The sequence below is a fragment of the Rhinopithecus roxellana genome, chromosome 8 (assembly GCF_007565055.1).
Source record: "Rhinopithecus roxellana isolate Shanxi Qingling chromosome 8, ASM756505v1, whole genome shotgun sequence".
Taxonomy (NCBI): Eukaryota; Metazoa; Chordata; class Mammalia; order Primates; family Cercopithecidae; genus Rhinopithecus; species Rhinopithecus roxellana.
The window spans coordinates 93,563,345-93,588,939 of record NC_044556.1 but is presented as its reverse complement, the minus strand read 5'-3'; the positions used below and the strand labels follow the sequence as shown (position 1 = coordinate 93,588,939).

Genomic DNA, 25,595 nt, shown 5'->3' with positions numbered 1-25,595 from the left:
AATGTTTTATAATCTGTTCTGATATGGTAGTCACCAGCCATGTGTAGCTACTGAGGACCTGAAATGTGGCCAGTGCAATCGAGGAACAGAATTTTTTATTTCAGTTAAATTGCCATATGTCACAAACAGCTACTATCTAAGTGCTTCACATTAACTAATTTAAATCTCCCAATGACCTCCTGAGGATCATGGGATTATTACTACCTCCATCTTACAGACAAGGAAACTAAGGCCCAGGCAGCTGAAGCAGCTGGCCTGAGAGGGTCACCCAGCTAGTGACTGCAACTGGGATTTGAACCAAGCAATCTCAGCCCAGCGTCTGTATCCTTGCCCTCTCTCAACTCACTTCTAATAACTTACCGTACATAAAGCTTTGTGAACCTGAAGGAAAGTGTCCAAGCATCATGTCAAGAAACGTAATGCAGTAAGATAGATTGCTTCATCTACCTAAAACCTTACAAACACATTTCTCTGCATGGGAAAGCAGTGGTAGGGGCTTGTTCAAAGACCTCTGAGACCCCAGATGGAAGGGCTAAGGGGCTTCCTGGATGCCAGCCACACCACCGTCCCCGGACACACAAAGCACACACTGCACGGAAGGCACCTTGCCAAGACCAGCCTTTGGGCTGCAGGGCACTGAGCAGCCTCCTTCACCACGGGGAGCTGGCATTACCTGGTGATATCATAGACGAGGAGAGCCCCGGCCGCGCCTCGGTAATAACTTCTCGTCACGGACCTGGAAGAATTACACTGGTTTTACTTTCAACCAATTGAGACCCTTTACCGTATCCCACCTTCCCATGAAAAAAAAAACCCACGCTTGCTCTGTAAACCACGGCACAGGGACAGACGCCGGTTTAAAAGAGAAATGATTCAGACACCTGAACATACGTGAGAGGGGTTACTCTGCCTGAAATCACATCACTGCGACAAGTAGGAGATTCCTTCAAAGCAGATGCAGCTCTCTGATGGATGTCTCCTTTGAGAACTCCTAGCAGGGTGAGCTGTCTGCAGGCGGAAGCCAGCACCACCCCCTAGATGGGCACTAAGGGGCTCAGCAATCCACTCGCTTCTCTGTGGGCTCCTCATCTACCCCACTCCCTAGCACAACTCTCTCCATCTCTTCCAGTTCTCGCCACCTCTTGGGGCGGTGGAATCCATAGTCACCATGGCCCTGCATCCATCTGCATCCCTGTCCCATTACCATGGGGAAACTGAGTGTGCCAGCATGTCATATCCACTCTCACATTCAAGAAGGCGTCTTTCGTTGAAGGCGTCTTTCGGTCACACGTTTTCCCTTACATTGTCAATCTCTCCCTCTTTGCTAGATTTTTCCCATTAGTGGCCTGACACCTATAATCCCAGCACTTTAGGAGGCCCAGGAGGGAGGACTGCTTGAGGCCAGGAGTTCGAGACCAGCCTGGGTAAGACGAGAGACCCTGTCTCTATAAAAAATTAGCCAGGCATGGCAGTGCACACCTATAATCCCGAAGCTGAGGCAGGAGGACTGCTTGAGCCCAAGAGTTCGAGGTGATGATGAGCTATGATCATGCCACTGCGCTCCAGCCTGGGCAACAGAAAAAAAAAAAAAAAAAAAAAAAAAAAAGCCAGGAGTTCAGGATTTTTCCTATTAGCAAAACAAAAATAAATTGGCTCTGGTACCACCCATCTTAAAACACAAAACAGAAATATGCTGCACAATCTTTTCAGCTACTGTCCCACTGTCTGCTCTTCTCCATATCCAACTCTGTTTTCTTGAGACAGAGTTTCGCTCGTTACCCAGGCTATAGCGCAATGATGCGATCTCAGCTCACTGCAACTTCACCTCCCAGGTTCAAGCAATTCTCCTGCCTCAGTCTCCCGAGTAGCTGGGATTACAGGCACCCGTCACCACGGGATTTCACCATGTTAGCCAGGCTGGTCTTGAACTCCTGACCTCAGATGATCCACCCACCTCTGCCTTCAAAAGTGCTGGGATTACAGGCGTGAGCCACCACGCCTGGCCCCACATCCAACTTTCTGAAAGAGCTGTCTTTACCTGCAGCTTCCTCCTCTTCACCTCCAACCTGGTGTCTCTCTCTGCTACTCCCCAAAAGCCTGTCAAGATCCCCACCCTCTGTGCACCCGAAGCTCACTCACTCGCGCAGCCTCTGCGCCCTGCACTCTGCTAGTCTTCCTCCCGTGCACCAGCCACTTCTCTGTCTGGTCATTCTTCCGAATCTGCCCTGCTGGGATTGCAATTCCCCAGAGCTGGGTCCTGGGCTCTCTTAACATTCGACTCAAATTTTGTATCCAGCTCAGATCCAAGTGCTGCCTCCGTATCTCCATGAGACTGCCTGATAAACATGTCAAACTTAACATTTGCACAGCAGAACTCTTTTTGGTTCCACCCTCCAGGCCCATCCTGGCCTAGGAAGAGGCATCACTATCCACCCTGTTTCTAAAGCAAATCAGCTCCACGTTCATCCTCAACTCCTGTCCACTTTCACATTCACTCCGCCTGTCTAGTCCAGTCTCCTAAACAGATCCTGTGTCTGCCCACACTGCTGTCCCTGCTGCCACGTGTGGCCCACAGTCCATTCTTCAGAGCAGCCCAACTCATCAAGGCCCACGACAGGACATACCCCTCACTGTACCTGGCCCTTTGGCCCCATTCTCTTCCCTGCTCCCAGCCCCTGCCACTCCCATCTGGGCTTGTCACACCGCTGGCTTTCCTTGTCCCTTGGGTCTCATTAACACTATCTCCTCGGCAACGTTCCCCAAGCACCCCCATCCAGTGGACCCCCTCTGTCTATCTCAGTGTGTTGTCTCCTGGGTGGCACCATCCCACTTGGTGGGATGCTCTGTCTCTGTCTCTGTGTTGGCTGCTGCCTTCCCTCCACAGGGCAGGGCTCTGCTGTCTCACTCACCAGAGGACCCCGGTCCCTAGCACAGGGCCTGGACAACTGCTAGCTAGACATTTCCAGAACTTAACTGTGGCCTAGTTTTAAAAAAACATATTTGGTCTTCATCCCAGGTTCCTGGCACAGAGGCCCAAACCCCTGTGATTTCCTTAATGATAAAGGTATCTTTTGTAAGCCAAGGAGATAACTGTGGGAAGAGGAGCAGGCTAGAGAACCTTGGGATGGGGGCTGTGGCCGTGGGAGCCCTCGCCGTGTGAGGAGAGTGCTGGAACTTCTAGCCTCGCCTCAGCCCTCTGGGGAGGAAAGAGGAGCTGCATGGAGATTGAGTCACTCATCAGTGGACAATGTTTTAATCAATCATGCCTATGTAAAAAAAAAAAAACCCCACAAAAAAACCAAAATGATGGTGTTCAGAGAGTTCCTGGGCTGGTGATGGCATGGAGGTGCTGGGAGGGTGGCCCATCCCCATACCGTGTCCTCCTGAGCACCTCCTCCACTGGGCTATGCCTGAATTGACACCTATCTAACAAACCAGTAAATGCCAGGAAAAACGTTTTTCCTGAGTTGTGTGAATCATTCTAAAGAATTCTCCAACTTGACAGGGATGTGAGGGATGGAGGGCGTGGGAACTGTCAGATCTGCAGTTGGCCAAGAAGTGCGGGAATCCTGGGCACTAAAGTGGTGACTGGCATCTGAAGTCGGGGTGGCAGTCTAGGAGACTAAGCCCTTAGCCTGGAGGGTCTCCATTAACTCTGGGTAGTGTCAGAAGTGAATTGAAGTATTGGACACCCAGCTGGTGTCAGAGAATCCGACTGCCTGGTGTGAAGAAAAACCCCATAGACTTATGTCAGGAAAAAAAAAAAAAAAAGACACCACAGAAATGAACAGTGCCTATCCTTGGAGAACAAGGAAACCGTGGAGCTTGCAACAAACAAACAAAATTACTAATTATTACTTTGCTACTTGGAAAAGAAGAGCTACTTTTAAATGCTCTTTTTAGCCCTTAGGAAGCTTCAAACTCTTCATGTAGCTTGAAGCTTTTCCTCTCTGCCTTGAGACCGTTACCAAGAGAGGCACACGCTTTAAGGACTGGCGGCAGGTACAGGTGCAGAGTGGACTGTTTGCTTCCCCCCTACAGCCTCCTAGGGCAGGGGGAAAGGCCTTACTTCTCCATGTCTATTAAGAGGCAGCGCCTTTCTATTCTTGCTCAGCAGGCACCTGGCTTCTAGAGGAAGAGGGAACTAACAGTTCTCTTCAAGATAAGCTATATCACATCTACTTCTTAAAATTTTACTTTCAGATTTATTTTACAACACTGTCTTTTGACAAATGGTTTCTTATACAAATTATTCAAGTATACAAATTTACACATTTAAGAGTACTACTCTGAGGTGTTCAATTTTCTTACAAAAGTCATTTTAACCAACATAATACATGTGGATAGTTTTCAAGTGAAATGTTATGAAAAGTCTCTAAATTAAATACAGGGATCTCCTGCCTCACTCCTCTATGGGAGCCCTACTCTCCACAAGCAAGGTGAGTTCTCTTTCTGGTAACTGGGTTTCCTTTAAGTCATTACAAGAGCACATACCGCACCCCTATGTGCCAGACACTATTCTGGGCACAGGGGGAACAAACAAAACTCAAAAACCCTTACACTCATGGATCTTACAGTTTCCTTCTTCTCATTTCTACAAAAGGTTTAGGAAACTGTGAATTTCAGAGCTGTTTCTTCCCCGCTCTGACAAGAGTCGTGAGCTCACTTACAGACTCCTCACTTGTTCTCCTGGTCCTCCTGGAAGGGCAGTGCCATCACATACTGACTGCCGTCTTCGTCTTCCCTCACCGTCCCTCTAGACCTGTGCCATTCTGAGCTGGATCTTCCTGCTGGCTTCATTTTCCTCTTTCTCAGTTCATGCCCTTGTCCTGGTGAAGTATGTCCTCCTAAACTTCCTAAGAAAGTACATTTCTAAGAAGTCTCTAAGAAAGATAATCTTGGCTTCCTCCTCATTCTTGCACATCTGTTGGTATTCAGCCTTTACTCGCACAGTTACAGTTTGGCTAAGTTTAGAATTTTAGGTTGAAGAATTATTTCACCCTGAGTTTTGAAGGCAATACTTCCATTTCTTTTAGCCTCCAATGTTGCTGTGGCAGGGTTCGAAGCAATTCCATTTCTCACACTTTATATGTGGCTGCTTCTTCCCTCTTGGAACCTTTTTGGTCTCCTTTACTTCATCTCTGGTGTTCTGAAATTTCACACGACATGCTCTGGTCTGGATTTTTTCCTTACTATGTTTGATTTTAGGTGGGCCAATTAATCTGGAACCTCATTCCTTCAGTGAAACATTTTCTACTGTTTCCTCTGCTCTTCTCTCTTCTGGAACTCCTAATAGTCAGGCATTGCATCTTCTGGATTAATTCTGGATGACTCTTTACGTCACCTCTCCCATTTTTCACCATGAGTTTACTTATTACTCTGATTGCTCTTTTTAAGTATGACTTTGTTTCTATTACATACTTCAATGCAATCTCTGCTCTTCTTTCTGAGGATACTGTGGTTTTAGTGTGATTTTCTTGTTTTTTTTTTTTTTGAGATGGAGTCTCGCTCTGTCGCCCAGGCTGGAGTGCAGTGGCCGGATCTCAGCTCACTGCAAGCTCCGCCTCCCGGGTCCAAGCCATTCTCCTGCCTCAGCCTCCCGAGTAGCTGGGACTACAGGCGCCGCCATCTCGCCCGGCTAATTTTTTGTATTTTTTAAGTGGAGACGGGGTTTCACTGTGTTAGCCAGGATGGTCTCGACCTCCTGACCTTGTGATCCGCCCGCCTCGGCCTCCCAAAGTGCTGGGATTACAGGCTTGAGCCACCGCGCCCGGCCAATTTTCTTATTCCCTGAAAGTTCCAGCTTCTTTCCTTTGAGCTCTCTCTTTTGCTATAGAAACTTTCTTCAAACTTCTGCCTGATCATTAAGAGCAAGGAATGAAAAAGTCTAAAAGCAGCTCTTTATGTGTGGGTGAAGCGGGTGGGCTTGGAGGGTTTCACTGTCAGATGACTGGATAGAGATTGGGCTGTTTCACCGGGAAAGCAAAACGCAGTACCTTTAAGGCTTTCCTTTCCGACTATTCATTCTTCTGCAGAGAAGGCTCCTTTCTCCTATGTGGGACATACACACCTGGCTGCCAGTGACCAGGAAAGAGGTTGCGGGCAGAGGGGGTGCGGTTGGGGGCCAGAAGCTTTCACTTTCACTTAATTTCCCTCTTTTCAGGCCTGACCCCGTGCCCTCAGGTAGGCCTTATGACCTTGAGTCTAGACTCCATTTCAACGTAAAAGACTGAACCTCTTATTTCGTGTGTAAACATGAACCTCTGTAAGGTCTACCTCCTGTAGAACCTGATGCTTCCAAATGCTGACCTTTTCTGGGACTCTGGAGGAGGAAATGGCTTCCCCCATTACAGCGCTTAAGGCAGAGCTCCTTCTGCTGTCAGAGCACCATCTACTTCCTATCTTTAAGAATTTTTTTTTGGAAATCTCTCAACCATAATTGTGCACTCTCTCAATCTTGGCCTTTTTGAGTTAATTCAATTTCAGTTACTTAATAGATATTTCAGTGGGGTTCTGAGAAGGAAAAGGCATACATGTCTAATTGAATCCACCATGTTTAATCATTGCTTCCAGAAAAATGATGGTGATTAAAGGTGGTTATGGCATTTTTGAAGCAATTATTGAACTTCAATTACTTAATTAATTTTTGAGACGGAGTTTTGTTCTTGTTGCCCAGGCTGGACTACAATGGCATTATCTCAGCTCACTGCAACCTCCACCTCCCGGGTTCAAGCGATTTTCCTGCCTCAGCCTCCAGAGTAGCTGGGATTACAGGTACCTGCCACCATGCTCGGCTAATTATTTTTATTTTTAGTAGAGAAGGGGTTACACCATGTTGGCCAGGCTGGTCTTGAACTCCTAATCTCAGGTGAGGAAGTCTACCTTGGCCTCCCAAAGTGCTGGGATTACAGGCATGAGCCACTGTGCCCGGCCAAACTTCAATGATTTAATATAAGATATATACTCAACTTTAAGTGAAATGTTTACAAATGGGGTGGATTTCACTGAATTATAAAACTATCTGTTCTGACTGTGCATCTGTGCAAAAACCACAACTAAAATATTAATCTATTTTCTTGCTTTAGTAGTTACAGAATACTAAACATGTAACCTCATTTGCAGTGACTGAAGTCATTCTGAGCCTCAATTATGACTCTATTGTAATAGAAGTGTGGACAGAATATTTTGTGGAGTGTGTATCAAACATCAGAACATGCTCTAGTTAATGTAAAACAAAACAAACCCTCACAAGAGGTTTTAAAAAGTTCTTTAAAAAAGGAACACAGAAAAAAACAAGCTTGTGCTTTGATGTGAATCTAGAAACATACTGTACAATACACAGTTGTCACATCCTCCTGAGAACGGGTCAGCCTCCGAATGATAATGCAGTTGCCTGGAAATCCTCCTGTATTCTTTAGTAATCCATGCTGCAGAGAGCTAACCTGAATTTTAGCTGTCTTGTCAATCAAAGTTTCCAAAAATGAAGTTTCTGAGATTAGGACAAGGAAGCGGTGTGTTGGGGAGGGGGTGAGACCTTACATATTGAGAGAATATCATCAAGTATTTCAAATCAAATTTTCAAATATTTTCATTAAGTTAGAGAAAAGCTACCTGAATCGTTCTTGTCCTGCTGTATCCCATATTTGTAACTTTACATATTTACCACCAACATTTATTATCTTTGAACCAAATTCCACTCCTATTGTATGATTTGAGTCATCTTTGACTAAAAAAGAAAAACAAGAACAGCACATTTAATTTTAGAACATTAACAGGCTTATCAATTTAAACAAGTGACACTAAAACCAAGAGTTACATCAATGAGGAATGGACATTGCTCTAGCCATTCATTTCTCCAACATTCCACTGAGAAGATGCATTTAGTTTAAAAGATAATACACATAGCCCCTATTCTCCAACAGACATAAAAGTTTTTCTCAAAACCCCTAAACAAATCATACATTTAAAAACCTATACCTGAAGGTAGCCCTGCCATACCCGAACCACATGCAATTGTGCGCTGTGAAGATGCTCACAGATGGCGACTGCTGACGTACCAGGGTACCATTCTGAAGGGCGTAATGCCCAGTGACAGGTCTGGAACTCAGGAAGTAACGAGGTGGAGACAGTTTCAACTACTGTATTAAATATTCTAAAGAAGTAACAGTGAATGGAAGGAAAAGCAGGGGAAAAGGGAAAAGGAGGAAAAAAACTGAACCAAAGAATAAACACCCTCCAACAAAGCCCAAAACAAAACCCTACGCAATCTACAGGTGTTTGAGTTTTCATTCATTGTAGTGTTCTATAGAAATGATTTGGGATGAATTTGTTGGAGAAATTAGTACTACTTGAATGGGCAGGAGAGAGGCAAAGTAAGTATTTTGCTAAACCCAGTGGGAATACACTGCCTACGAAAGAACATTTCAGTGATGATGAACAGATAAGCTAAAATTGAGTATCATGGCTATCCAGTCCATTGGCTAGTTTGTATTTTGTAATTGCAGAACAAAATTTAATTTTTCCAGGGATTTATTATTCACAGGGCAGAGGGTGGATAAATGGTTACAGTGATTATGCTCGTCTGTTTCATGCCCAAACAGTATAGAACTAGTATGGAAATTCCATTAGGAGTAAACTCCCAGGAAAAATGCAGAGTAAAATCCTTCAAAAAACAATAGCTAAAGGCCAGGGGCATCCTGGTTACAAAGAGAGACGTTCCGTTCATCACTGTTGTGAGGAGCTGTGGGGAGGACCATGCAGGGGAGTTCTCTGAGGAGGAGAGAATGATTACATAAGCTGAGTACCTGGCCCAGTACCCTCTGGGTATTCTTTTCTAAGACTATACCATGCAAAGTCTTGGCAACATGTAAATAAACTATGCAGTGAATGAATACTTGTTAAGTTCAGTAAGGACCGGTTCTGTGACTAAGCCACACTGGGTCCATGTCATTAAACAAACAGGCTCCAACAAGCTCTTGGTTGATGAAAATGGAAGTAGCAGAGTAAATTTCTAGGATTTTATTATTCTTCAAAGCTTTCTGCCAAGCCACCCCATACTGGCTCTTTCTCCTTTTTACCCACCACCTACAGTGTCTCACGTATACTTTCTTAAGATACACTTAATTAAAAAAGACATTCTGTTTTTGAGCCTTCACCCACCTGCCACTAATTAGACAGGTCTTTCTCCACAATTCTTTCCATTATGATAAAAACTTTTTTTTATTTTAAGGGCCTTTCAAACCTACAGTCTTCTACAGCTTTCCAAGGTCTCACATAGTTTGAAATAAAAAATTCAACCTCCCTTACCAAAACAGTGAAGGTTGATGGTAAAAGATGGGCTGTGTGGTCAAGAGGTCTGTTCCTGGCCTATAAAACAGAATTGATGACAGCAACTGCCTTAACTACAATACAAGCCCACTATGAAGACCAAATGTTGTTATTTTATCCAAAATGTATGCCTAGAGTTTCTCTGGCCGCTCTGTCAGGAAATGGGATTCCCGCCAGAGAACCCCTTTGCTATCTTCAATATCACTATAAGATCTCTCAGCATTTGGAAAATGTACAGTATAAATAACCATATATTGAACCATTGTTAAACTGAAATGCTAACTTAATAAAAAATCACATCACCCAAAGTTTAGTAACATAACCCTTTAACATACTTTCAAACTATTACTTTTCTCCTCTGAAAAAAGTTTAAGTTTTACTGTAAACAACTCTGAGCAAGAGAGGGCTCTCAGAAGACATGCATGGGAGAATGACCATTTGATGACACTTACATTTTTTTTCAATAAACTGATGAAGTAAGCAAGATTTGCCAGTTCCTGCATTTCCAATAACCAAGAACTTAAACAAAAAATCTGAAAGATAAAAAGAGACTGTGAAAATAACTTCAAAATGGTGCTGTGAATTTCTTCTTAGATCATGATCATAAAATTTAGTATCTTAGTTGTTAATACAACAGGAAAAAGAGGTAACTGAGTATCTTGTGAAATGACAATATACGTGTTGACTTACCTTTTCACATTTAAGGATTTTAGATATTTGGCTGACATGTTAACTCAGCGGTTTTCCAAACTGTGCTCTCTGAATAATTACTTTGCAAGCTGAAAGTTTGAAAACTACTGTTGGAATGAATAAAACTTGTCCCTCTGCTAGCCACTATTCAAAGAAATATGCATATTCAGTTGGCAGCAAACTTAGTTTAGAAATTTCAAGTGTTTTCTGTACAAAAGAGTAAGCCTGGTAGACTTTGAAGAGTCTACTTCTTTCTTCTTTTTAAAAAGCAGGGGAAAAGGGAAAAGGAGGAAAAAAATAAGTTTTGTCTGCACTTGCAGATTTATGTGGTCTTGCTTCTTTTCCCTCATCTGTAATTTGTTAGCGGCATAAGCCAAGTTTAGGTCAGCACTTCAAGTGTGAAATTTGTCTGATTCAATGACAAACTGAATAATTTCTTCTTTACACATAGTAATACATTCAATTTGGGATATTATTTTTTATAAAATGGAAATAAAGGATTTCCAAATGGAAATTGTTAATTAGCATGATGTAGTATCGGTAACTTCATATTACCCATATTAATTCACTTTGTTTTTTGTGTTATCAGAGAACCGTACGTAGTTCTGCATAGCTTAGGAGCTGAGGAGCTCGGGAGCACCAGAACACCAACTCCCTCCCCGTTTCACTCAGCTGCTAAGTCCACTCCCTACCCTTGCTCCTGACCCACCACTGCTAATCCCCACTGCTGCCTGACTCCTTCTGTGGTCTCAAAGGCTCTGCTCTGTATTCCTGGCTCCCCTGTTTGTACCTTTGAAAGTGTCACCTCCACACTCTTTTCCAGATCAGACCAAGCACTCCCTCCTCAATTAAGCTCCAAGAGTGTGTTCCTTTACTGATGCTTGGCCTAGCTCTGTCACCTGTTTCTTAAGAACTATGTTAATCACCACTGAGAGATGAAGCCTATTCAACCTCTCATGATATTCACATGGTTACAGGCAATCAAACTAAAAATAATGCTATTAGAATTTTGTTGGCATTAAAAAATTCCAGGCTAAGCGCGTTGGCTCACAACTGTAATACCAGCACTTTGGAAGGTTAAGGAGGGAGGACTGCTCGAGCTCAGGAGTTCAAGGCCAGCCTTGGCAACATATGAAATTCTGTTCCTAAAAAAAATAAAAATAAAAATCTTAGCTGGGTGTGGTAGCACACACCTGTAGTCCCAGCTACTTGTGAGGCTGAGGAGGGTACACACCTGAGTCCAGGGGTTCAAGGCTGCAACGAGTTAGGATCACGCCACTACACCCCAGCTTGGGTGACAGAGCACTCTGTCTGTAAACTAATTATTCAATGGATAGGTTAAAGAGTAAAATGGATAAAACTGAGGAGAGAATTAGTGAATCAAAATAAAACCTGGAGATTTCAGTAGGCTGTACTGAGAGCTGAAGACAGAACATATAAAAGAACTCAAGAGACATGGAGGATTGAAGGAAAAGACCTAACATGGGTCTAACAGGAATTTTAAAATTAAAAAAAGAAGAGAATGAGGGTAGAGAGACCATATTTAAAGAAACAATGGCTGATAATTTTATAGAATTAAAATTAAAGGATTGTTCAAATAAAAAAAACTCTGAACCATGAGAAGAAAAAATAAGGATAAACCTATACATAAATACATAATTGTGAAACTGCAGAATAAACATGAAGACTGTAAAAGCAATAAGAAAGAAAGGAAAAAAGGCTTATAAAGAAACTAGGTATCTTGATTCCAAAGGTCCAAAAACAAAGGCTTACTATCCTCACATGGCTGAGAAGAGGGGCAACACTGTTGCATTTGATGTGCAAAAAAATTACCCTTAAAGCCCAGGTGGTCTTCCACTTCCAGGACAATGGAGTAGAAGAACTTTTTCCTATTTTTCTCACTAAGAACAACTAAAAACCCTAGAAAAGGACAGGCGTGGTGGCTCATGCCTGTAATTCCAGCACTTTGGGAGACCGAGGCAGGTGGATCACCTGAGTCAGGAGTTCGAGACCAGCCTGGCCAACAGCGAAACCCTGTCTCTACTAAAAGTACAAAAATGAGGCAGGCGTGGTGATGGGTGCCTGTAATCCCAGCTACTCAGGAAGCTGAGGCAGGAGAATCGCCGGAACCTGGGAGGTGGATTGCAATGGGCTGAGACTGCGCCACTGCACTCTGGCCTGGGCGACAGAACAAAACTCCGTCCAAAACAAAACAAAATAAAACAAAAACCACCCTAGAAAAGAAATATAAAAGACTCTGAGGCCGGGCTAAGACAGGCGGATCACCTGAGGTCAGGAGTTTGAGACCAGCCTGGCCAACATGATGAAACGCTGTCTCTACTAAAAATCTTTTAAAAATTTAAAAAAATTAGTCAGGCATGGTGGAGAGCACCTGTAATCCCAGCTACTCAGGAGGCTGAGGCAGGAGAATCGCTTGAACCTGGGAGGCAGAGGTTGCAGTGAAGCAAGATTGTGCCACTGCACTCCAGCCTGGGCAGCAAGAGTGAAACTCCGTCTCAAAAAAAAAAAAAAAGACTCTGAAAGGGTGGAGCACTAGAAGGCCAGTGTACCAGAGATTTCAGTGTACCAGGGATTTCAGGGCCCAAGGAATGATCTGGAAGGAAGTTCCCTGGGTTCTTTTTGCCTCTTATATCCTAGGCTTGGAGCAGAACAAGCTGGCAACCCAGAAATGCCAATGGATGCAGACAAAAAAAAGTCCTAGTGAAAGCCTGCTCTCTGTAGCCATGGGACCAAAAAAGGGGCAGCCAAGCAAGAGAGAGGAAAACTCTTCCACAATAATGACTCTATTCTAGCCAAGCACCACAGCAAAAACTATGGTCCAACCCGTACCCATGCCAACAAAGGCCGAATGGGGAGCTTAAACTTCCACCCTTGCAAGGCTACAACCAAGCATATCAATATTCCCATAGAGAGGGTGTCAGAGAAGATCAAGTAGGGAGCTAGGGCTTTCATCTCTGCTGGCTGGGTAATGAGCTCTTCTGTGCCCCTGCCACAGTGTCAGTGGAGGTCACCAGGGAAAGGGGGATGAGAAGAACATTCTAATCCTTACCTAGCAGTAACAAGATGAATTCCTCTCACGTGTCAATCGAGGCAAGTGGGGAATCTGAACTTCTAGATTCCAGAATCCAGACATGATGGCAGTGATAAGGTAGTGTCCAAGAGAGGAAGACAACTGAAAGACTTAAATAAAGATCTAAGGTCCTATAATATCCGTATTGACTGGGATTGTTTATGGATGCTCGGTTAAAATGTGCTATGTCTGGTAAAGAACTTAATGTACTATGTACGTTGATGGAAATTTCGTATTAGTTGGTATTCCAATAATACCAACTAATAGAAAAATATCCAGGTTTCAGTTGAAAACTCCTCATCATACCAAGAACCAGGAAGACCTCAAACTGAAAGAAAAAATATAACAGACATATTCCTATATCAAGATGACAAATGTCAGAATTATCTGACAAAGATTTTAAAGCAGTCATCATAAAAATGTTCCAACAAGTAACACAAACATGCTTGAAATAAATGAAAAAATTAGAAATCGTCAGCAAAGAACTAGAAAGTCTCAGCAAAGAACTAGAAGATACACAGAAGAACCAACCAGAAATTTTAAAACTGAAAAATAAAACTACCAAAATAAAAGTTCAGTGGATCGGCTTGACAGCAGAATGGAAGTGACAGGAAAGAATCAGTGAACTAGATGACAAAATGATCAAGTATCCAATCTGAACAACAAAGAATAAAAGGCTGAAATAAATAAACAGAGCCTCAAGGACCTGGTGACAATAAAAAGGATCTAACATTCATGTCACTGGAGTCCTGGAAGGAGAGGACAAAGAGCAAGTGATTGAAAAAAGCACTCCAAGAAATAGCACTGAAAACTTAAATTTGGTGAGAGACATCAATCTACAGATTTGAAATGATGAATGAACCCAAAGAGGATAAACCCAAACAAGTCTGTGACAAGACCATAACTAAACTTCCGAAAACTGAAGAAAAATAAAAAGTCTTAAAGGTAGCCAGAGAAAAACAATACTGTATCTACAAGGGAAATATAATTCAAATAACAGCAGATTTCTCATCTGAAGCCAGGGAGGCCATAAGCGAGTGATTGTATTTTTCAAGTGCTCAAAGAAAGAAAACCTTTCAACCCAGAACCCTATGTCCTGTGAAACTATTTTTCTGGAATAAAGGGTAAATGAAGACATTCTCTGATTAAAAAAAAAAAAGTAACAGAATTTATCACCAAGAAATCTACCTGTAAAAGAACAGCTAAAGGAATTTCTCTGAACAGGAAGAAAATGATAAAAGAAGGAATCTTGGAACATCAGAGTGGAAGAAAGAACACAGAAAGCAAAAATATGGGCAAATACAATAAGGCTTTCCTTCTTATCTTGAGTCTTCTTCATTACGTTTAACTGTTTAAGAAAAATAGTATTACCTATATGATTCTAAAATAAAGGAAATACTTAAGACAATTAAAATAAGACAGGATAAAAAGATGACAATAGTGAACTATGATATATATACATAACTATAAGTTATATATACATATAAAGACAGACATAGAGTGACCACTGAAAAAGCTATGAGCAGAGATACATTCAAAAACACTCTTGGTAAATCAAACAGAATTCTTTAAAAACGGCCAGTCAAGGCAGGCTGGAAAAGAAAACTGAGAAATAAAATGGCAAACCTGAGTCATACAAGATCAATAATTATATTAAATGTAAATGGAATAAATACACCAATTAAATGACAAAGATTGGAAGACTGACTTAAAAAGCATGACCTAATCATACACCATCTACAAGAAACTCACTTCAGTTATAATGATATGGGCTGCTGAAAGAATGGAAAAGGATATATCATGCAAACATTAATCAAAGAAAAACAGGGCTGGTATATTAATATCATATAAAATAGACTTCAGAACAAAGAAAATAACCAGAGACAGAAAGGGCCATTACATAACTATTAATACATAAGGGTAAAGCCACCAATAAGATATAGGTATCTTGAACGTGTATATGCCAAACAGCTGTAAAATATGTCAAGCAAAAACTAACAGAATTAAAAGGACAGACAAACCCACCATTATAGCCTGAGATTTTAACATTAAGTAAAATGTTAACTGTATGGTCGGCAGTTTCTTACAAAACTAAACATTTAAGTACCATACGACTCAGCAACTGCACTCCTAGACATTCATCTCGGAGAAATGAAGACTTTGTGTCATATAAAACCCTGTACATGAATGTTTATGGCAGTTGTATTGGTATAGCCCCAAACTGGAAACAACCCAGATGTTCTTTAACAGGTAAATTGTTAGACAATCTTTGGTACACTCATAACAAGGAATGCTACTCAGCAATAACAAGGATTAAATTGTCAACACACGCAATAACCTAGATATATCTCCAGAGAATTACACTGAGTGAAAAAGTCAATCCCAAAAAATTGCAAGTGCAAGATTCCATTTATATAACATTCTTAAAATGACAAAATTATAGGAATGGAGAATAGATTCGTGGTTGCCAAAGGCTAAGGAAAATGTGGTGATAGGAAGGAAGTCTGTGCCTATAAAAGGGCAACAGGAGAGATCTTTGTGGTGATGGAAGTGTCCTGGATCTGTGTCAACGTCAATATCCTAGTTGTGATATTCTGCAATAATTTTGTAAGTTTTTCCCATTGGAGAAAACTAGGAAAAGGGTGCATGAGAACTCCGTATTTTTTCTTTCAACTATATGAATCTACAATGATCTCAAAATAGAAAGGTTAACTGAAAAAAAAAATACATTATATTATCAGACAATGACTCTGTAAGTTTACTATGCACAGTCCCCAAACTGGAAGAATTAGCAAAGGATTCAAGAAGGAAACAATACCAGAAGGAAGGAGTAGCAGAAAAGAAGCTGAGCTGTCTATTAATTCTTTTTCTGTGTGGTGATACATGTATTTAGATAACATAGATAATACTGTAAGGACAATGAATTATTCCTTGGTAGATGATGAGAATCCAACTTCATGAGGAGTTTCAGTTAGTGCTGAATTAATTACCTGGATCTCACAGAAATCATTCTGGCAGGAATGTATGGCATCATGTTCTCTCAGAGTGTTCAACATTTGCTGGTTTGCAGCAATGATGATCTCACTCATCAGGACTCCATATCAGAATATGGCAGAATCTGTACTGTTTATTTTGCATTTTTAATCTGTGGTTTTCTTTTTCTTTTTCCTTGCTTAACAGTGGATGACATATATATAGCATACCAAGTGTATGTTTTATATGTTAAGTGTATAGTGCTTAACAACTACAGAAAGGCTTAACAGGAACAGGTGAATAGCCATATTACAGAGTAATTAATGCAGGGAAAATGCATATGTAGGTTATATAAGAAAACTAAATGTGAACTGGTTAAATAATTGTGTCCACTTAAATTAGATGTGGTGTTTATTATAGTGAACGTTAACTTGAGGGCTCAAACTCACGATAAATTTTTCTCGTTCAGTTTATAATTACATTCACCTGATGAGGGTTTCCTACAGAATGAATTAAGCTTGAAGGGAAAGACCACACCCCAAAGCAGAAAATCTAAAAGATACATCCTACTAATGTACTTTTAACTTTCCATATGAGAAATGTCAAATGAGATGACAGGAAAGATATCAAATAATTAGAATTCAATCTTGGGCAAATGTCAGCCATTCAGGAACACAGACAAAATAAAGACTAGGAAAAAATGGCCTCCTACCCACTGAAATAGCAAACATAAAGCCAAAAAAGATTAACTCTACAGAAGACACCTCATTTGGAATTGACTGACTTGTTTTACATTCACTTCAAACAGCCTCTATTACCTAATGCCCCAAACTGCAGCAGATCAAAGGCATATACTGAAGTAGGACTGTGAACTACAGGCACAAAGGCAGATGGGGACAGCAGGGGATGAGCTAGAAAGTGACCATAATAGCACAGCACATTTTGTGCAGCAGTTGATAGTCAATGATGACCTTGAGTGTTCAAGAAAATTAAGCTATATTCAGCAGACAAGATGACCTCTGTCTTCCCAGTTTTTTTCCCCAAGCAATGGTCTTGCTTTCGAGATTTCCAAATGTCAGAAAGGAAGCACGAATGTATGCCCTCTGACTGTATGATGCATTTCATGTGTCTTACTTCCTGGCAGAAGAGGCTAAGTGCTGTGGTATAGCATTAGAATTTGGGTAGAATGGAGTCATTTAAACAAGGTTTGTTTCTTTAGGAATTAAAGGCTTAGGGTCTGTGATTATGAAAACTGAGATAAGAGATGCTGAAGATTCTGAGGAGGAATAGGCTTTAAGGCAAAATAATAAATTGCAAATTCAGAGATTAAGTTGAAAATACCTGTAAGCCAACACAGTGGAGAATTGGGGAAGTAGTTCTTATAAGGGCTGAATGTGAAAAGAGAAGCTAAGTGAGAAAAAGGCTGCCAAGTGTCCACTGACTGATCATCAGCATCCCTGGTGAAACCAACATCACTTCAGGTGGGGGCAAAATCCTAATTACAGTCAGTTGAAGAATGAAGGAAGACAGACACTGTTGACAAAAAGTACTGACAGCTCTTATAAGCAGCTTAGCTGTGAGGGAAAGGAGAGGCAGAGGTAGTTAAAGGAGGAAGGCGCAAAGCCAGGAAGCTACCAGTGGAAAGAGAAAGGAGGGGAACAGACATGATGGGTGAAGTGGGGACCTGAAGCTTTAGAGATGGGGTCCAAAGTAGAAGGCTGGGGTTAGTTTTAGACAAGAGAGACCTTCTTCTGAGACGACATAGAAAGGGTTAAGGATGAGGTAAGCAAGTTTGCAGACATGGCATCGTTTCCTTACATCTACTGGTGGTCATCTACTAGGAGTGAGAGAATGGGCTTGAGGAGATGTGTGAAGGTTTAAAACAGCTGATGTGGAGAAAGACAGAGGTGACCAGGATAAGAAAAATGATTGCTAAGTATTACTGAGTACTCAGCTGGAAGCAGAGACCATACCTCTGCAATGATCTCAATCTAAAAGGAGCTCTGTCTACACAGCATGCAAGGCAGACGCTGGGTAGCCAGGGCTGGAGCTGTGCAAAGTGTGTGTAGCTGAAAGAAAAAGAAGGACGAGGTGGAAGGAAATGCCATGGGTGTCTTATTTGAAGAGAGAGCAGCTCATTGCCTGAAAAGAAGAAAGGGGCCAGGCATGACGGATCATGCCTGTAATCCCAGCACTTTGGGAGGCCAAAGTGGGCAGATCACTTGAGGTTAGGAAATCAAGACCAGCCTGGCCAACATGGTGACACCCGACTCTACTAAAAATACAAAAATTAGCCAGGTGTGGTGGCGCACACTTGTAATCCCAGCGACTCAGGAGGTTGAGGCACAAGAATCACTTGAACCTAGGAGGTGGAGGTTGCAGTGAGCTGAGACAGTGCCACTGCACTCCAGACTGGGCAACAGAACGAGACTCCATCTCAAAACAAACAAACATATAAAAAAAAAAAAGAAGAAGAAAGGGAGGAGATGGACCAGCAGCCTGCAGCTCTTACAGTGAAGAATGGATAGAGTTGGAGTGGTCAGAATGGGATAGGTGACAAAGTCCAGGGAGCAGCCAGGGAAGGGAGTACCTGAAGAGGTGGCAGAAGAGATGTGACTTCATCTTGACTAGAGATCAAGTCAAGGAACTGTGGAGCTGAGTTGTTGAATGACCTCTGCAAGGACACTGCAGTGACCCAGGATCCATCAGGAGTTGGAGCAAAGAACAAGACCATATGACAGATGACCTTGTTGAGTAAGGACTATCCCCAGGGTCATCAGGTAACAGCAACGAGGAGCTGGCAGAGGACAGAATATAAGATGACATGTACTTTAAAGGACAAAAAGTTTTGGTACAATGGTCAGGGAGGAATTGAACAGTGGAAACCTTGAGGAAATGCTGGTTAGGAGAGGTGGAAGGTTTGGGCAGCAGAGGAGTACATGACCCGTGGAGGAGAAGACTAAGAAGTAAAGGAGGTGGAACAGGCAGCAGAAGTTAATCATGGGACTCTGCAGTGTGCCTGTGGGAGCCGCGGTTCACCTAAGCCTGAATTAAACGTTGTCAGCACAGCGGAATCCTGACCCTTGTAAATTTAACATTTGCAGCACAGACTCCCCAACAATTGCTCCAGGTTCGCGACTGGGTCTTTGGTTTTCCTGACCCATTCGTTGGGATCACACGCACTGAGGAGGCTGATATGAGGAAGCCAGTTACTTAGCAGGCCAGCTCTTTCCTATTTTCCACTGATATAACAATTTATATATACATATAATAATTATATATAATTCTAAATAATTTATATATAAACTATTTTAAAAATATATATATATTATGTATCTATATTATATATAGATATATAGTTCTTCTAAAGCGGAAAACTATTCCCATCCTGGCCTAGGAGGCTCTCGTATCCTCATGAACCCAGGTTCCAGGTGCTGTGGAAGCTGCCACAGGGGCAGTGGTGCAGATGCTGTATGGCAAGCTGTAAGATCGTCAGCACAGCTGCTCAAGTCACTGTGACGAAGAACTTTGGAATGAAACCCAATTTTCTTACCTTTTAATCATGTAAACTGGCCCTAATTTAACTTTCCTTTGCATCTTTCAGGGTAAACAGTAACTTAAACCATGTTAAGAAGTCAGCTCAAAAGACTCTGAAACCAAATAGATCCAGGGGATAAGGATGCGGAAGAATTAAAAATGGACTCTAACTTTATCTTCTAGGCAAACACAGGAAAAATAGAAGACGGGTAGAGGCGTGAGTAATTTGTTGGGTTTGGGACATACTGTGTTCAGATGCCAGGAGGCCACCGAGGTGTAGTCAGGTAGCTGAAAACAAGATCTGTAGTTTGAGTAAAGGATGCGACGAGAAATATAGATGTTACAGTCATCAGCAGTAAATCACAGGCATGGACTGGAATACTTTACAGTTCAAATGACCATGAGAAAGAATAATATTTTGTTTTTTCAAAAAATCGTGTTTTCAGAGTTCTCGAGCATGGAGTCATTACGTCTCCCTGGACCAACAGCACCTGCATGGCCCAGAAGCTGGTCAGATGCAGATCTCCCTCACCCTCTAAGTCAGGATCTACATTTTAACACACCAGGGGTCTCATGTGCACATTACTTTGATAAGCACTGGTGCAATGTTTCCCAAACTTTGGTACTTGAAATGTTCACCAGCTTTCAGTGAATGAGAAAAACGAAATGACAAACATGTATAATCATGTATTTATTCAAGTTGAAGAAATGTCTTTTGTTTTGGTGTTACAGGATTTCTTTGCTGACATGTTTACCTGTTCTTGCATGAAATTAAGGTAAAGGGCAATTGGGGTGATTTCCCTAACAGCAAGTTATTTCATACTTTATTGGAACCAGGTGACTTTGAAATGCTATTTACAGAAGGGCACAGTGGCTCACGCCTGTAATCCCAGCACTTTGGGAGGCTGAGGAGGGCAGATCATGAGGTCAGGAGTCTGGAGGCCAGGAGTTCACCTGACCAACATAGTGAAACCCTGTCTCTACTAAAAATACAAAAAAAATTAGCTGGGTGTGGCGGCGGGCACCCGTAGTCCCAGCTACTTGGGAGGCTGAGGCAGGAGAATCGCTTGAACCCAGGAGGTGGAAGGTGCGGTGAGCCGAGGTCGCACCACTGCACTCCAGCCTGGGCAACAGTGCTGAGACTCTGTCTCAAAGAAAAAAAAAAAAAAGGAAATGCTACTTCCTTTATCAAGAATATCTTCTTCACTCCATCTTGCTTTGTCATCCTAAATTTCTCCATGAGTCGTATTTTGATGAGCAAAGCCTATATTTTAGTTTCTTAGGGCTGTCATCACAAAGAACCACAAACTGGGAAGCTTAAAACAACAGAAGTTTATTGTCTCACGGTCTGGAGGCCAGGCGTTCAAATTCAAAGTGCTGGTAGGGTCAAGCTCTCTCTGAAGGCTTGAGGGAAGGATCCCTCCTTACCTCTCCCTAGCTTCTGGTGGTTGCCAGCCAACCCTTGGCACTCCTTGGCTGGTAGATGCATCCCTCCAATCTTGGCCTCCATCCTCACATCTCTTTCTCTCTGAATACATGTGTGTCTAAGTTTCCCTCATCTTATAAGGATACCAGGCACCGAATTAGGACCCACCATAATTCAGTATGATGACCTCATCTCAACTTGATTACATCTGCAAAGATCTTATTTCCAAATGTGGTCACATTCATGGGTACTAGGGGTTAGGACTTAAACAGATATTTTGGGGAACACAATTCAACCCAAACAGCCTACAATGATACAGTTTTAAAGGAAAATATTCTGATAATTCTCAAAATTATATGACAAATACTGTAATACTGCGCTGTTTTCAAAATGAAGCACAAAATAAAAACATTAAGAGTATATTTTAATAAAAATGAGCATAGAACCAGCAATTTGAGTTGTATTCTTCTGTTTCATATATTATTCCCATTGTAGATGGCATAAACTCTAATATATATAGAGATTTTGTATTAGATTTTTCCTCACTCTCAAACTGTCCCAGCACTTAAATTTTAAAAGAAATTTCTGGCATTTTCCCACTACATATACTTTTTAGCTCCTTTCTGAACATTGCTGCTTGGCATCAAAATTACTTTCAGCCAGTTTGTAATCTCCCAGGTCTCAGATGGCTCAAGCAGAGTTCCTTGGGAAGTCCCAAGCCGTACTAACCGGCCAGGGCTTTAAGAATGTAGTGTATCTAATGACATTTGGGAGAATTTTGTTTCATATTCAGATGAAGGGTTATATCCGAAACCTAAGATTTCAATTTGTTTCACAATATTACATAAAGTACAGTATTCATGTGGTGACTTCAAAGCAACAAAAATGTTCAACGCTACTCAGTCTATGGAAGGTGAAATACTGTTTTAATATGTTAAAAAGCATATTAAATGAACACATTAATGAAAGGTAGCTCATTAACAGTACATTTTAGCAGGGCACAGTGGCTCATGCCTGTGATCTCAACACTTTGGGAGGTGGAGGCATGAGGATCACTGGAGCCCAGGAGTTCGAGATGAGACTGCAACAGTGAGAGACCTCGTCTTGACAAAAAAAATTAAAAAAAAAAAAATAAATTAGTCAGGTGTGGTGGCATGCACCTGTGGTTCCAGCCTCAGGAGGCTGAAGTGGGAGGATTACTTGAGCTAGAGAGGTGGAAGCTGCAGTGAGCCATGATTGTGTCACTGCACTCCAGCCTGGGTGACAGATTGAGGTCCTGTCTCCAAAAAAAAAAAAAAAAAAAAAAAAAAAAAGATTGAAAAAACAAAAAACAAAAACCCAGTACATTTCATGCACTGGCCCTTGATTTTTCCTCCTCTCTCTGTCAAGCTACACAGAGCCTCCTTTTAGAGAAGAGCAAATGAGCACAGAGTACAAAGGAGTTTAAAGGTTAGGCAAACATTCCTTCACCAGCTCAGAGGCACATATCCAGAAGGGAGCCTGACTGTTTCACTTTTAAGGAACAATGCTATATAAATATGGCCACTGATACGTCAAAGTGACAGCTTAGGACTTGGTTCTAGGTGACTTTTACTTCAGCTTGGCAAACTTCAACTGTCCTGCTTGCTCCTTCTAAAGCTCATTTTCTCTTTTTGAGACTCTCACTCTGTCATCCAGGTTGGAGTGCAGTGGCGCAATCTTGGCTCACTGCAACCTTTGCCTCCTGGGTTCAAGCAATTCTCATGCCTCAGCCTCCCGAGTAGCTGGGACTACAAGCGTACCACCATGCCCAGGTAATTTTTCGTATTTTTAATAGGGTTGAGGTTTCGCCATGTTGGCCAGGCTGGTATCGAACTCCTGAGCTCAAGTGATCTGCCCCCTCGGCCTTCCAAAGTGCTGGGATTACAGGCGTGAGCCATCACGTCTGGCCTCATTTTCTATTTATTAGTTTCTACTAGTTTTCGATTAATTTCCTCTATTAGAAGAAAAGATTCAATTCGGGATTGCAAAGTAAAAACATACTTGGAAGTTATCATGAAATAAGAATACTAATGGTCAAAGCCTTATGATCAGAATACAATCAATCTGTGAAGCTCAAAAGTTCAGTTAACTGTGTCTGAAGTGGAGGTGCCAAAGATATGCTCTATTTTATCAGTTGTTATCATTGCGTAAACGAAAAATGAAACATAAAAACTCTATCTCCTGAACTCTTCCAGTCCTTTCTTACTGATTCATGACCCCCACTTGCTTTTCTTTGGACATTCCACCCTTCCCTTGTGCTCTGTGCTCCTTACTCAGGTTAAAGAAACTAAGCATGGGCTAAAGAGCACTTGAAAATAAAGAAGTGCAAAAATGCAACCAAAAATTGCTAGAGCATGTCTTCCTTACAACATTTCTGACTGTGGTTCTGTACAGGAAGAACCAGATCACTGCCATTTGCAGAAGCATTTGCAAACACTTGTCCTGACGAAGGCATCGACTTACTGGAGGATTTCCTAAGCCTTCTAGGAACAGATGTCATGCCCCTGTGTCACCAAGAACAGGGCAGTACCAGTCACAGGAGTCACTCACTGAAGGTGGACCAAAGGCACTGTGACCCCAGCATGGAAGCCCTTCCAAAAGTTCCCATTTTTTCTTACAAGACAGACTGACGCCTTCCTCAAGGCCCTCTCCTCTCTGTCTCCTCATCCATCCCTCCAGCGTGGTGCTCAAAACACACCCTTCTTGAGTTGCCCTTCCCACAGGCCTGAGATGTGCTGTGTGTTGCCTGGTTAATGCCTCCCCGACACCCCTGTCTGGCTCACCTTTCTTTCTAACACACTTTCACAGACCACACTCCTTAAGAACTCTTGCTTGGTTTTTAATTATTCACTCATTAGTATCACAATTGGATTAATACTGCATTGCCTCAATAGACTGTACGCTCCATGAGACTAGAGCCGTGTCTGCTGTCTTTCTGCAGGACTCACAGCCCTCCCAGCACGGTGCCCGCTTCCCTAATGCCATTCCACAGTATTTGTTGCCGAGAAGGAGGCAGCACGCCAGGACAGATGGAGACAGGGCTAATTTGGCTTGAGGTATGTAATTTTGAACTTGAGCCTCTCTCTGGGACTGTAAAACTCCAAATCAAAGTCTTAACCTGAGAATACACACATCTGAAAGAGTGATTAGGGACTGGTAAACATCTATTAATATTCAACTCTGATAGAAAGTACAAGTTGTTTATTCTTACCACGCAAGGCCAAAAAAGGGGAGAAAAAAAAAAAAAAAAACACCACACAGTATATGCACTGGGAAAGCTTTCACTTATTCAAAACAGTATTTGTCGAGCACCTCCAGGTCTGGGTGCTGCAGGGGAAACAAAGATTAAACAGCCAAGACTTTGCTTCCAAGGTGCTTACTGTCTTAAGGATACAAGGCATGTTTATAAATAGCCAAAATGCAACCCAGAAAAGGCTAAAAAACACTGAGAGGGAGGGAGAAATAAACGAAGAGGTGTCCGGGGGGAGAGATGAATTAGTCTATCAATAACTCCTCACCGTAATCCCAATGTAAAGCAAGGAATTTCAAACCAGGAAAGGTCAAACTGAAGTATTTGAGGAACACAGGCGTCGCCCTAAGCCCTTCACACGGCTCGCTGGGGATAATATAGCAGCTGAAAGGGAACATCAAGCTGGCTTTCCAAACCTTCAGTTATTTACATTAGACTGAGAGAGGAAAAGCGCTAACTGTGCAGGCGCAGAGAAAGAGCAAGAGAAAACTTGAAAAGGCGGATCACGCCAATGCGCCGTGCACAGCCCCGCCCGCGCCCCGCGCACCCGCTACCCCACCCCAGCTCCCCGCGGCCCGCGTCCCCCATCTCGGTCCTAGGCCCAGATACCTCCGAGACCCGTCCCCCGGCTCCGGCCGGCGCCACTGCCACCCTCAAGACCCCCGCAGCCCAGGCCCGGCCCCGCGCCGGCGACGCCCCCTGCGGCCCGATCCGCGCGCCCAGCCAGCGCGGGCCTCGTACCGTAGGTTTCGGACATGGCCGTCTGCGACATCTTGGGAGCAGCGCCGCCTCTCGCCGGGTCACCGGCTGCACTCGCCCGCGGTCCGCTGGCGCGTCTCGGTGGGGAAGGACCTGGGACGGGGGACCGGAGGAGGGAGGGGCCCGACCGGTCCCCACGGCAACCGCCGGCCTCCCAGCGGCTGCGGCCCAGCCGGACTCCAGCTCCGCGCAGGCGCAGAGACCTCCACCGTCCGTCCGGCCGCGACCGCGAGGAGGAAGAGGAGATGGGCTACGCGAGGCCCGGCCCACGCCGCGTTCGCGCGTGCGCACGGGGAGGCCGGGGGCGGGGCGCATGGGGACCTCGGCGTGCGCCGGAAGCACGTGCGCGGGCTGGGTCCCCTGGCGGTGTGCACTGAGGCTGGGCAAGCGGTGGGTGGGGGCGTTGGGGGCTGAGTCCCGATTTCCCTCAGGGAAAGTCGGGTAGAGGCAGGCGGTGGGCAAGTTTGGGGGTGACAGAGGGCTGGAGACAGTGGGGTCCAGTTACCGAACAGAGGAGGAAG

General features: G+C 43.1%; 1 protein-coding gene across 3 annotated transcripts in view; it reads right to left on the bottom strand.

Moving 5' to 3' along the window:
* The window catches only part of RAB4A (RAB4A, member RAS oncogene family), a 34,339-nt gene extending 8,974 nt beyond the window's left edge, over nt 1–25,365 (bottom strand). Inside the window, exons 1-4 of one of the 3 annotated variants that reach the window (XM_010374026.1) lie at nt 25,057–25,365; nt 9,780–9,860; nt 7,612–7,726; nt 674–736 (exon numbers count right to left, since the gene is read on the bottom strand). In XM_010374026.1, coding sequence (XP_010372328.1) covers nt 674–736; nt 7,612–7,726; nt 9,780–9,860; nt 25,057–25,087 — 290 coding nt within the window. In that variant the 5' untranslated portion in view covers nt 25,088–25,365. The remainder of the gene's footprint in view (nt 1–673; nt 737–7,611; nt 7,727–9,779; nt 9,861–25,056) is intronic. The other 2 variants (XM_010374027.2, XM_010374028.1) reach the window with 2 other exon arrangements.
* Between the last annotated feature and the right edge of the window lie 230 nt (nt 25,366–25,595).